At 56.0% G+C, this 13864-nt stretch overlaps 1 protein-coding gene across 1 annotated transcript in view; it reads left to right on the forward strand.

The window, feature by feature from the left end:
- Window positions 1–451: 451 nt before the first annotated feature.
- The window catches only part of PTPRE (protein tyrosine phosphatase receptor type E), a 42650-nt gene continuing 29237 nt past the window's right edge, over window positions 452–13864 (forward strand). The window contains exons 1-4 of the mRNA XM_052660785.1: window positions 452–575; window positions 6192–6291; window positions 6581–6654; window positions 8738–8874. Of these exons, the coding sequence (XP_052516745.1) occupies window positions 452–575; window positions 6192–6291; window positions 6581–6654; window positions 8738–8874 (435 nt within the window). The remainder of the gene's footprint in view (window positions 576–6191; window positions 6292–6580; window positions 6655–8737; window positions 8875–13864) is intronic.

Raw genomic sequence — 13864 nt, forward strand, 5'->3', positions numbered from 1 at the left:
AGCCAGGCTGAGCCACCTCTTTGAAGGGCTGTGAAGCTGCCGCTCAGAATCCCGGATGGCGTGTTGTTCTCAGAGTTTTTTCTCCCCAGGCACGTCCAAGTTCTTGTTTGTTTCCTCTCTCCCCCTTAAAATAGACAAACAAAAAAGGAAATTAACCTGAACAGCAGGAGCGTCTATAACCTAAGGGTAGTTACGGAGTTCCTAACCAGGCTTGTTCTAAGTTGAAATTAATTCCGAGTGCAGGTGGAAATCGTGCCAGTACACAGACCTCTCCTGCTAGACAGACCTCTCCCAAAGCACCCCCAGGCCACCCTGATCCCCAGCCCACCCTTTTTTTTTTTTCCTGGATCCCTCTGTGTCTTCCTTGAGTTTCCCGCCTTGTGGAGGCTGGCCACCCCCAGGTGGGTGGTGGTGAGTCCTCTGAGCCCCTCCTGCCTCTTCCAGGGTAGCTATGGAGCCCTTCTGTCCGTTCCTGCTGGCCAGTGTTAGCCTGCCCCTCGCCAAGGCTCTCAAGGGCAACGAGACCACCACCACCACCACCACCGCTCAGAGCAACTGGACCTCCACAACTGCAGGTAAGACCCCGCCGCCTCTTCCCCGCTGCCCTCCCGCTCCCATGGCACCCTGCCCCTCCTCCTGATGAGCTTGCGAGGTGATGGGCAGGTAAGTGGCTTCCTCAGCCTGCTTCTGACATTGCAAGTCTGTAAATCAAGCTGGCTAGGAACAGGTACCCAGGATTTGACTGGAGCAAAGCTGGGCACTCAGAAGGCAGCAGACATAGCCCCGGGCTGAGAGTCGGATCAGCTCCGGTGGGAACAGGAGAAACACTCGACTGTGCGGGACCCAATTCAGACCAATCCTGAGCAAACACTGATGAGTCCACAGCAGGTATCTAAACGCTGGCATTCACTAAGAAGTTAATATTTTGGACGATGAGATATTGGTATAGTAGTTGTGTTTATTTAAAGAAAATAAGAGACAAAGGTCCGTCTAGTCAAAGCTGTGGTTTTGCCAGTGGTCATGTACTGATGCGAGAGCTGGACCGTGAAGAAGGCTGAGCGCCGAAGAATTGATGCTTTCAAACTGTGGTGTTGGAGAAGACTCTTGAGAGTCCCTTGGACAGCAAGGCGATCAAACCAGTCAATCCTAAAGGAAATTAACCCTGAATATTCATTGGAAGGACTGATGTTGAAGCTCCAATCCTTTGGCCACCTGATGCAAAGAGCCAACTCATTGGAAAAGACCCTGATGCTGGGAAAGACAGAAGGCAGGAGGAGAAGGGGGCGACAGAGGGTGAGATGGTTGGATGGCATCACCAACTCGATGGACATGAGTGTGAATAAACTCCGGGAGTTGGTGATGGACAGGGAGGCCCGGCGTGCTGCAGTCCATAGAGTCACAGAGAGTCGAATACGACTTAGCGATTGAACAACAAAGCATCTGTACCTTTCAGAGACGCATACTTGAGTGTGCAGAAGAAAGGGATGGGGTGTCTAGGGGTGACCTGGAAAAGAGTGGGTGGCTGGGCAGGAGGTGGGCAGGGCTGTGGACCCACAGGGTTGATCCGAGAAAGTCTGGAGGCAGATCCATGGGGGTTCTTACTCTAGCCTGTCACTGATTTCATACGCTGGGAGTTAGAAAGGAGGAAAGGGAAAAGAACGTTGGATACGTGTGGCAAGAGAAGCATGCTAGGTGCCCAGACAGGGGAAAGAAGAGCACACGTCATATGGTCCCACATGAACAAAATGCCCGGCACAGGCTGATCACGGCAGGCAGCTGTGTACGAGTGGCTGACTGGGGCTTGGAGGCTGGGGAGGGGTGGCAGGGGACGGGGATTGACCACAGATGGGCAGGAGTGATCTCAGTGGGTTGGTGAAATTCTAAGGCTGCATGGGGGTGATGGCTGCATGACTGTGAATTTACTAAAACACATTGAATCGCGTGCTCCGAATGGGTGTGTTTTATGGCTGGTAAATTTCACCTCCATAAGACAAAGTAAATGCCACACAAAGTGAAAAGAAGAGGGGGGAGGAGAGAAGAGGAGAAGCAAGAACAAACGCTGCTGAATCGCCTGCCTGTGTTCACACCTAGCTCTGCCGCCGAGCCGCTGAGCGGCCTCGGCCTTGAGTAAGTCGCTGCACCGCCTTGTGCCTCATTGTCCCCATTTGCAAGATGTGATGATAGTACCCGCTTCAGCCAGTGCTGAGCGGAGTAAGCCAGACGACTGTGCTGGGGTGTAGAGGACTCCTCAGTGTTGGCTGTTTGTAGCAGAAGACTGTGCTGTAGACGGCCTGTTCCCTGGCCAGACTCTCACCGCCCAGAGAGCTGGCAGCCCAGCATCTTCTAGCATCTCCTTCTTGGACGTGTGCCTGACACAGACAGAGATCCCGCTGGGCGAGTTCTGAGCCCCCAAGGGGCTGATGGGGACATCCTGGGCACCCCACGCCTCCCGGGCAGACTTATAGGGCCTGTCTGTGTCTGCTGGCTCCTGCCCGTGGCGGGCTCAGCAGGAGCCTGTAACCAGCGGAGGGCTGGACCCCCTACCCCTAGCCCTGGGACTGTTGTCAGTCCCATCCGGCTGCTCCAGCCCCGCCTCGTCCTTCCCCCGAGACTCCCAGACGTGACACTCCAGGACTTCTGTGATAGGGTGTCACTTGGTATATGGGTCAGGGTTCTTCAGAAAAATGGAGTCCACAAGATGTATACTTATGTCTATACCTATACTTGTTACAAGGAACTGGCTCACTTGATTGTGGAGGCTGGTAAGTCCAAAATCTGCAGAGCCAGTGCCCTAGTTTTAGTCCAGAGACTGGCAGGCTGCTCTAGAAGCAGAAGGCGTGACGCCCCAATTGGAAGGCAGTCAGGCAGGAAGAATCCCCTCTTACTCACGGGGAGGCTCTGGCTTTTTGTTCTGTCCAGACCTTCAACTGATCAGATGTGGCCCACCCACCTTGAGGAGGGCAGTCTGCTTTTCTCAGACGTTGATTCTCATCCAAACAGCATCCCTCTGGAAACACCCAGATTACTCAGATATATTGACCAATTATCTGAGCACTCTGTGGTCAGTCAAGTTGACCCACGAAATTAAGCATCACAACTTGGTCATGGCGAGCCTTCGGGAAAACAAAAATTATCAACTTCCCTCCAGAAAGAGGTACACCAAGGTGATTAGAGTTGGTACTGTTCAGCCTGGGTTCAGGAGTTCAAGCCCCATCCAGCCTGAGGGCCACATGTGATTTCCTGACTTTGAACAAACCTCCTACAAAGGCCCCTGAGAGCGGGGAGAATAAAGGTTCCCTGCTGACCTAGGGCTCCAGCCAGGAGAGCAGTTCCAGGCGCCTGACCATCTTTGGCAGCTAGCAGCACCGTCTTCATGTTGAAACTCCAGAGAAATCCACAGCCACAGAAAAGAAAAGGAAGACCAGAAATGGCAGCAAATAGAAGCTGCATTCACCACACTGCCTTGTTCCAAGCTGTTCCTCTGGGTCCTGGGTCACTGGCAAGCGCTGCAGCCTGGGACCCTCGGGACAGTGCTTCCCTGGGCCAGGCAGAGAGAAGCTGGCCTCTGTTGGCCCAGGGCTCAGCACCTACAGGATCATTTAGCAAAACATTTCAACCCAGCAGAGCACACTTTGCCCAAAAGTAGGGAAGAAATGTCGCAGTGGTGTTGATGCACCTGGAGGTGGCACCAGGGGCACCACCAGGATGACTGGCTCCCCAGTCCTGCTGCCGCTGCTGCTGAGTCGCTTCAGTCATGTCCGACTCTGTGTGACCCCATAGATGGCAGCCCACCAGGCTCCCCCGTCCCTGGGATTCTCCAGGCAAGAACAATGGAGTGGGTTGCCATTTCCTTCTCCAATACATGAAAGTGAAAAGTGAAAGTGACATCGCTCAGTCATGTCTGACTCTTTGTGACCCCATGGACTGCAGCCCACCAGGCTCCTCCGTCCTTTGGATTCTCCAGGCAAGAGGACTGGAGTGGGGTACCATTGCCTAGGGAGCCCCCAGTCCTAGGCTCACCTAAAAATAAAATGACTGACTGATGACTCAGCTCTCTGGGGCAGAGGCTGCCCAGGTGGCGCTCGTGGTAAAGAACCTGCCTACCAATGCAGGAGACGTAAGAGACGCGGGTTCGATCCCTGGCTGGGGAAGAGCCCCTGGAGGAGGGCATGGCAACCCACTCCAGTATCCTTGCCTGCAGAATCTCATGGACAGAGGAGCCTGGTGGGCTACAGTCCATAGGGTTGCACAGAGTCGGACACGACTGAAGTGACTTAGCACACCAGGGCTGAGGCAGAACCAAGGGGCTGCCCCACCCACCGCTGCCCAGCCCTGCCTCACAGGGCCGTCCATCCCAGCAGGCAGTGTGCACAAGTTGAAGTGTACAGATGCACTGCTGAGGCCAGAACTCCCAGGACAGCCCCCAACTTTTAATTTCCAGGACCAGATTCCGTGCACGCCAGCGCACACACGTGCACACCTCTAGGTGTGTGGGCGTGTGTATTTGCACGAACATCCGTCCACACCTGACTTGGAGTACTGGCTGCATAGAGTTGGGGGAGATTTGGGGGGAAGGCTGCCCCGAGTGGGCCACCAGCCTACTTACCTCTGGGAAAGCCCCCCTCTGCTCCCCCCACGCGAACCCTCAGCCCCACTCAGTCTGAGCTACCTCAGTGTGAAATGAAAACAGAAAGTGACTCAAATTTCCTCTTAGTCACCACACCAACTTCCCATGCAGAGCCCATTGGTGGCCCTGGGTGAGACACAACCCAGCCTGCGGAGGCCCAGGTTGGCTTTCAAAACTGTATTTAGATTGAATTGCTCACCAATATTTAAAAATCTGATCATTCTTACATAAAAATGGAGATTTCTCCTTTTGGTGAATTAGAGAATTAAGCTCTTGAGCTGCATCTTTCCTTGGTCCCAGTGGGCTGGGGTTGAGACGTGTCCAGTCCAGCAAGACAGACACGCACACCCCCAGCTCCCCCAAGTTCCCCCCAAGCCTGCTAGTCCCTGGGGGTCCCCACCTGGCCCCTGCCTTCCAGAAGACAGGCAGCTGCGACATCTGACAGAAAGCCAGAGAAGGGAATCCCGTTTGCCGCTGTGCTTCTGTCCACGTGCTTCAGCCCCTCTCTGGGGGCTTGGGCCATTCAGCCCTGGTCCTTGCAGGAGTGCCCTGGAATGTGAGGTGCTTCTTTGGGAGTGAGGGCATTTTGGTGAGGAGGGGGCGTCCTGAGGAGGCAGGAGCTGAGTCAGCGTCGGGGGAGGAGGTGGGGTCTGAGGGTGGCAGCCAGGCCACCAGAGCCGGCTGGAATTCGGGCTTGGAGGCAGGTCGCGGGCAGCCATGTTGTGTCCAGGGATGGGGGAACCTGCCAATGGAGGTAAGGGGTAAAGGGGGAGTGAAGGTGAGTCTGGGCAGGCGGGATCGGGAGCTCGCAGCTCTGAGGGGCCGGCTCGCCACGGGGCGACAGGTCTCTGTCCAGCCGAGGGCCAGACTGCTGACCTGTGCCTTGAGCTTGTGTGGAGGCCTGGGGCGCTCCCCACCCATCCTGGCACAGAGCAGGGGGACGTCTGCACCCCCTCTCTCCTCCATCTCCTGTTATGGGGAGCGTCAGGTGCCCAGGACCTGGGGAAACAGGCCACATGGGGGTCTGGGCCCTCCCTACCCTGCAGCAGGGGGCCTCGGGCCAGTCAGGTAACTGGATCCCTGGATCAGGCTCTTCTCGACGACACCACCGTGCATCTAAGTGGAGGCACCTGGGTAGATACCAGAGGCCCGGATGGTGGACTGCATGGCAAACCTGTGAGGTGGGGAGCCAGCATCCAAGATGAGGGGCTCTGGAAGGAGAGAATTTGCAGGCTGTGTAAAGCAAGGTGCTGGTGTCCAGGGTGAAGGACTGTTGAAGGAGAGGGTTTACAAACTGTTAAGTGGGGTTCTGGTATCAGGGAAGAAGGCTCCCTAAGGAGGGATTGCTTTGCAAACTGTGAAGCGGGGCGCTGGTGTCCGGGAAGAAGGGCTAATGGGATGGGGGCTAACCGGTGGCCTGTGAAGCGAGGCCTGGCGTCAGGGAAGAGGGGCTGGTGGGGTGGGGGCCACTCGGCACACCGTGAGCCTGGTGCTGGGGGCTGCCCCTGCCCAGACCCCTGCTACCCTCATGGGGACGTCCTGATGGGGGGCCCGCTTCCCCCAGGCCCCCCGGCCCCCGGCGCGCCACAGCCCCTGCTGGCCTGGCTCCTGCTGCCCCTGCTGGCCTTCCTGCTCTTTCTGCTGCTCGCCGCCTACTGCTTCAGGTAGGAGTGTCCGGGCCGCTGACTCGCCCCAACCTGCTGGGGAGGAAATGATGCGGAGAGGGAGGCTGTGACTGGGGGCGGGCGGGCGGGGCCGGGTGGCTGAGGGCAGGGCGGCGGGCAGGGACCCGGGACCCGGGCGGGCAGCAGCTCAGCCATGAGCAGCAGAAGCAGCTTCTCCCGGCTCACCTGGTGGGTATCCCCTGCTGGGTATCCCCTGCTGGGTCACCCCGGGGCCCTGGGCTCTGGGCCAGCTCCCTGGACTGACCCCCTAATGGTCTGTGTCTCTAAGGTTCCGGAAGCAGAGGAAGGCGGTGGTTAGTGCCAACGACAAGAAGATGCCCAACGGGATCCTCGAAGAGCAAGGTAAGGGGGACCCGGATGGAGCTGGGTGGAGGCGCGCCTTCCTTGCAGCTTAACATTTAAACGGTAAACCCCTCCAGCTCTGCGGCTCTCATCTGGCATCACCTGGCATCACCTGGCATCACGCCGTCTTTTATAGTCAGTGCTTCCCCGTTGCAGAGCTTTCGTCATCTTCTCTCCGGTGTGAAACAGACGTTTGAGGCATTTCAGTTTGTGGCTTTGTAGGGAGACGGCATTTCACATCCTGTCGTTTTTACAGGATTTTGAAACATCTAACATTTATTGAGGCATCTTAGATCAGCCTTCGATGAGACAGGTGGGCTCATCAACAACCTTTTCAGAAGGGCCCCCCGCGCCCCCGAATCCGCACTGCTTTTCAGGTCAGATGAAAGAAGGGAACTGATGGAACAACGCGGAGGGTCAGGGGCATTCCCTATCATTGTTTTTAGGTTCCAAATTTAGCTACTAACTTGTAAATGCCCCTTTACAAAGGCACATTGGCTTTCTTCCCACGTGTTGAGATGTCCGAGAGAGGTGCATGAGGCCGAAGCTGTTAAAAATACCAGTTCACACCAGTGACTCTGATTTCCTCAGTGAGCTTGCTGCCAACTGGTTCCGTGATCTGGGGGAACAGGGGTGCTGTCAGACTTCACCTGAATTGTACAACTGACCTAGGACTCTGCAGAGTTCTCAGCAGCGAGGGACCTCGGCCAGACCCAGGAGGGCAGTTTTGCGGGGCCAGGGGAACCCGAGACCACGCTTAGATGATGGCACATGGCCTCCAGGCCCCTCCTTCCTGCCTCCTGCTCCTGCCCCACCCGCCCCAACAGCCGGGGTGGGGCGAGGAGGGTATGACTGGCAAGGCCGCCTAGCTCATTCTGGAGCGTCATCTCTGGGAGGGGTGAGCCCTTGGGGTAGTTCTTGACTGGGCGTAGGAACAGCTCAGCAGGCGGGGACCGGCCCTGCCGCCAGGGACAGCAGAGAGATGTGGCCTCGTGGAGGACAGCGGCTCGTTCTCCAGGATGAGAAGCACATGCCTCGGGGGTCGCCGTCTGTCTCGCTGAGTTTGTGGAAGCAGCTTGTCCGGGGACCCCCTTGCAGTCTGGCCCTTGTCTTTTCCAAAGCCTCTAGCCCCTCCCCCTCAAAAACCCAAGGGTGCTTTCTCTTATTTCTCCTGGAGCTGATGGGGTTTGAGTAACTGTTGCAACAGTTACTGCCGTTACCTTTGTTAACCAGGACTATCTGTTACAAAGATAAGGCTATGGGGGCCTCCTAACTGGACAGGTTCCCAGTGTGTCACCAGTTTATGCCCATGGGGGCCTCCTAACTGGACAGGTTCCCAGTATGTTACTAGTTTGTGCCCATGGGGGCCTCCCAACTGGACATGTTCCCAGTATGTTACCAGTTTATGCCCATGGGCGTCTCCTAACTGGACAGGTTCCCAGTGTGTTACCAGTTTATGCCTATGGGGGCCTCCTAACTGGACAGGTTCCCAGTGTGTTACCAGTTTATGCCCATGGGGGCCTCCTAACTGGACATGTTCCCAGTATGTTACCAGTTTGTGCCCATGGGGGCCTCCTAACTGGACATGTTCCCAGTATGTTACCAGTTTATGCCCATGGGGGTCTCCTAACTGGACAGGTTCCCAGTGTGTTACCAGTTTATGCCCATGGGGGTCTCCTATCTGGACAGGTTCCCACTGTGTTACCAGTTTGAGCCCAGAAACCTGTCCTTACTCAACTCTGTTCCAAGCCTGAAGTGTGAAGGTGCCTAAGTCCTTTGTAGAAGGAGCAGGGGGCAGACGGAAAGACAGCTGGGTGGGTGGGTGAGTGAGCTGGGAGGATAAGGCATCTCTGGTTGGCAAGAGCAGGTAACACCAGCCAGAGGGGGCTGTCCAGCCGTCACGATGAGTGATGAGGGTACATTGTAGGAGACAGAGCTTGCCTTCAGCTGCTCATGGTCTGAGAGGAACATCCCCCTCCAGCTGCGTCATTCCTCCAGGAGGTTGTCCGTCTGTCTGGTTAGTAAGTCACCCACCCATCTGGGAGCACGGCTCAATGGCCCTGTGTTTCTGTTGACCCCACAGAGCAGCAGAGGGTGATGCTTCTCAGCAGGTCCCCGTCGGGGCCGAAGAAGTACTTCCCCATCCCCATGGCACACCTGGAGGACGAGATCCGTGCCCGCTCGGCAGACGACTGCAAGCGGTTTCGGGAGGAGTTCAACGTGAGTCTGGGCCCTTTGTCTCGTCATGTGGAAGGGAGCTGGGATGTGGGGTGTTGTGTCACATGATAAATTACCCCAAAGGTGCAGAACGCTCACATCCACCATGACGCAGCCCCCAAACCGGGGTTCCGAGGAAACCCGGCTTCTGCCGCAATGCCCTCCGCTGACCCTCATCCCCATTGATAAGATGAGATGGTTGAGGGGGAGCTTCAGAGCCTCCTTCCAAGTCACACACCCTGAGCGCTGAGTTCTGAATCAAGTAAGAAGGCAGCGCCGTTATCCCAGTGATGTGCACGACCAGGGCGAGCGGACCGTGGGGTGGCAGTTTGATGTTGAGCGCTAAAGAGCCCTCGGACCACCCTGCGCAACCTCAGTTAGACGGTCAACGGGGCGGCCGAGAGGGGACATCACCCTGCCTCCACCGCCCTTTGATTCTGCCTGAGTCAGGGTGTTGGTCCTGCTACCGCTGTTTTGGATGACTGTGACAATGTCAAAGCTAACTAAGATGAATTTAACCAACTGGTCCAGCCTGCTGGCAGCAAACAGATCCTCCTAACTCTCAACAAAAATGCAAGTGTACGATAGTGACACCTCCCCTTGAGTGGCTAATATTCAATGTCCCGTGAATTGTGAAGCTGCTAGACAGAGAGATGGTAGGTAGAGAGACAGACAGGCAGCTAGACAGACAGACACATAGAGATAGACAAGTGGGTGGGTAGGTAGATGCACGCATAGAAAACAATAGAGGGATGGAGGGACAGGTGGACAGATAGATGCTTGGATACACAAGCAGACAGACAGACACTGGGAATGGTTGTCTCGGATTTGGCTGCTCAGTGTTTATCCCTGGTCATGTACGAGTCTCTGTGCACCTTCCTCATTTCATAAATGTCCGCGCGCCAGCGTCGAGCCTGAAAGCAGGCGGCTTTCCAGCAGGAGGGCCCCCTGGTCCTGACTCTGCCCCTGCCACCCCAGCCCGACACGTCAGTTCGTCTCCTGGAAGCCAGTTTCCTTCATCATGAACGAGCCGCGTGGGAAGATGCCTTAATGACCTCCCAGGTCAAACATGAGGCTCGGATTTTGTGAAAAGCAAAGATGGTACAATTGTGGTCTCTGAAGACAGGGTGACTCCGGCTGCAGGCAAGTGACTTTTCACCCAGAAGCAGCCCTGGAAGGAACAGCAGGCTGATGGCGCATTTAGACTGTACTTTTGGCTTATTTTTTTTTAACACACGTCCTCTTTTGCCTTTATCTTGCTTCCTTTTAATTGTTTCCAAATGTGTCCCTTTTGGGGGGGAAATTAGGTCATAGTGAAAGACAGCTCTAGGCAGTATTGTTTTGCAGCCTCTCAGCCTGACAGCAGAAGTTAATTCTCCAGTTTTCAAAATGACTATCCAAGTTGGCGGCTGTAGGACCGCTTCCCCACTTCCCTTCTCATCCCGTTTCCTCCGGCATTTGTGTTTCTCCATGTGGAGGCTGGTGACTGGCCTTGCAGAGGGAGGGCTGAGTCAGAACTCACTGGCTGAGCCACAAATCTCAGAAATTAGGGCCCAAAAAGACAGTCAAGCAGGTAAGGCCCTTGCCCCAGATGCAGTGTGTAAGGGGACCCCAAAACACTTCGTTGTCTGGATAGACACTATTTTCATACAGCTTTTAAAAATAGATCCAAGCCATCCATGTTGAACAAAATAGCAATTAATAATCGTAAATAAAGACCAGGTCCCTCTGGTGTCTCCTGTGACCCCAAGCTCCAACGGGGCTTGTGACCCCACTGTTAATTGATCCTGCCTTTATTTAATAGTTTGATATTTTGGTCATGGATTTGTGTGTGTGTGTGTTAATTTAGAGGTCTTTTAGATTTTGAAATCAAACGTGATTTTTCTTAACCCCTGGGTTCTTCAGAATACTCCTTTCTGCTTTGCAACCAAAGCAAGCGCCTTGCCCTGCTCACCCCACTGCTGCCACTAAGCAGCCTTCCCGGCCACCCCCCTGCGCACTGCCTCCATTCAGGGAAGGGCCAAGAGGGAGGGTTGAGAGGTCGGAGTCCAGAGAGGACGTGGAGTCCGGTCCTGGCTCCGGGGGACCCTGAGCAACTGCCAGCCCAGGGCAACTGCCCAGTCCGCGCCTCTCTCAAGTGAGCAGGCAGCCCCTGCTCAGAGCATCGCGACCACCACGACCTGCCCACATGTGGCTCCGCAGGTGCCCATGCTTGCCATGGGCGCACACGCCTCTTTTTCCTTTTCTCGCCCTCTGTCCTGAGCTCCCCGCCCAGAATCTGTGCCGGGAAACGGATGGGTCTCAGAGTAGTCGATCTGGAGGAGTTTGGGCTAGTGCGCCTTGGCCAATCGAAGGTGACATGAATTTGAAGTTAACAAGGCCCTGGCTCTGGGAGCCGTTTGGAGGGGTGATGGAGGCGCCAAGGCAGGAGGCCGGCTGCCCACGTGCCTGCCCAGGCCTGCTTCTCGCCAGCCTGGAGGGCTTGGGCAACATGCGGCACCTCTGCCTCGGTTTCCTCGCCTGTGAAACAAGGCCCTCCCCGCCCCCGCAGGAGTGTCTCAGCCCATGAAAGAGCTAAGCCATGTGTCCCGTGTCTGCAGGAGAGGGGTCTGAGCACCATCCTGCTCAGGACGACTTCTGTGATGGTCCAGTCGGCTGTCCGCTCGCCGTGGTAGAATGCTGAGCTCGCAAAGGCTGTTCCAGGCCCCTGGTTGAGTCCTGCAGGCGTCCCTCTCCAGATAGCTCCTCCCAGGAGCTTCTGTCCCTCCCCTGCGGGTTATTTCAAGCCCAGTGCCTGGAATTGACCTAACCCTAAGTGCTGCAGGAAGGCCCAGGGAGGCGCTCCGAGGGGAGGGCCCGGCACGTACACACCAGGATGAGGGAAAGAAATGTGTGTGTGTCTTTGTGTGCGACACACATGTTCCTTGAAATGAAAGGGAGGAAAGGAAAGGAAAGTCATACAGTCATGCCTAGCTCTTTGCGACCGCATGGACTGTAGCCTGGCAGGTCCTCTGTCCATGGGATTCTCCAGGCAAGAATACTGGAGTGGGTTGCCATTTCCCTTCTCCAGGGGAGCTTCCCGACCCAGGGATCGAACCCGGGTCTCCTGCACTGCAGGCAGATTCTTTTACCAACTGAGCTACTATGAAAATTCACCTCAGACAAACCAGCAACCCTTTGCAGCCAAAACACGTAAGAGAACAATCGATCACAATTTATTTATCCGTCAGGGGCCACAGGCATGGCACTCACTCTGGGCATAATGGCAGTGGCCCAGGAATGGCAGAGCACCCCCTCAGGAGCCCCGCTGTTTGTCCTGAGCCATCAGGGCTCAGAGATGTGATTCCCCGGGTAGCTGACAGCGGGAGAAACTCTGGCCTGCTCGGAGGGGCTGTTTCTTTCTGAGTGCTTGGAAACAGGGTACGGCGCTTTGCCTTTGTTGCCGTGTGGCCCCCTGTGCCGCCGCCCACAGAGTCGGGACGTCACGCCGTGTCCCGGCTCTGTTCTCGGCTCACGGCTGGGGGTGTCACAGCCCAGTTCATCCTCACCACTCGGACGCCTCCAAGCCACCCCTTCAGCCCCGCCCCGTACCCCCCTCACCTTCTGAGGAAAAGGGAGGCTTTTTTTTTTTTAATAAATTAATTGTAATAGAGCATTCTTAGAGCAGATTTAGGTTTACAGAAAAATTGTGCAGAAAGTACCAGGTGGGTTCTTTCCTTCAGTTTCCCCAGTGATGGCCGTCTTGCCTGAGTGTGTTACATTCGTCACAACTGATGAATCAATATCGACTCATGATCACAGCTGCAGGTCAGATCAGGGCTCCAGAGCTGCATATTCTGTGGGTTTTAACTAACCCATCATGTCATGCGCCCCCCTCCCCCCACCATGATGGTCCCAGGCCTCTTTTATTTTCAGGGCTGAGGTCAAAAACAGCTTTGAGGTGAAAAAGAGAAGGCTCTAGAACGTGGTAACACGTTTCATGTTGAGGTTTGGTCAGGAAGCTCAGTGTTAAGAGCTTTGATGAAGAGCCAAGAGCACCCCGTGGCAGTGGAGGTACTGGCCTGGCGGAGACCTTGCCCACTGGCCTTGCCCAGGTGCCCGCCAGGCTGGGCTCCACACTGACCTGGGCAGAGCCTTTGCCTGTGGCCACTGGGTGTGGAGCGGGGAGAGGACACGGGCTGGCAGGGGCTGAGTCTGTGGTAGAGAAACCCCCCGCCCTGGGAGAAGGGGGCCCTGACTTAGGACTTTGACCCCAGGCTGGGCCCCAGTCTCCTGGGCCCTGACCACCAGACCCCAGAAACCCCTGCTTGTCCCCACACTTCAAGGAAGATAGTGTCCTTCTTGGGGTCCAGGTGCCAGCTCCAGGTCCCCTCCCACTATCCACTGCTCGCCAGGCAGGCGACTCTGGACAACTCCGCCACCTCCTTGGGGTTTTGTTTGCTTATCTAAGAACAGGAGGGATGGTCTTGGTGTCACCTGATGCTAGGTGGGTTGATCTACAGAACAGGAGGGATGGTCTTGGTGTCACCTGGTGCTAGGTGGGTTGTGAAGGCCGGTGATCCAGCCCTTCCCCAGTGCCGGGCCCATCAAAAATACTAGATAAACGTTAACACTACTTACTCGAGTCCCAGTGGCCCCTGGTTCACCCGACGGTCAGGTTGGATGATGAAGGAGGTTCAGAAGGCTCTTTCCCACTGTGCTCTTGGGAAAGCACCACCCCCCTACCCCGCGCATGGACCCTCCCCAGCAGCAAGCAAACACAGGAGGAAGTTTGGCTCCAACAAGCGCCGAGAGACTCTGAGTGGCGGAAAGAACTAGAAGTCAGGATGGAGGCTCATACCTGCTATGCTGCCCATCAGCTGTGGGGCCCTAGCAGAGCCCCCAGACCCAATTTCCCCCAAGACAAATGGACGGTTAGGGCAGAACGTGCAGGCCTCCTGGGATGCGGATAACTGCGGTGCTGACGAGGGTGGGCCCAGGTCTGCATTTCAAG

This window comes from Budorcas taxicolor, chromosome 23 (genome assembly GCF_023091745.1).
Source record: "Budorcas taxicolor isolate Tak-1 chromosome 23, Takin1.1, whole genome shotgun sequence".
NCBI classification, from domain to species: Eukaryota; Metazoa; Chordata; class Mammalia; order Artiodactyla; family Bovidae; genus Budorcas; species Budorcas taxicolor.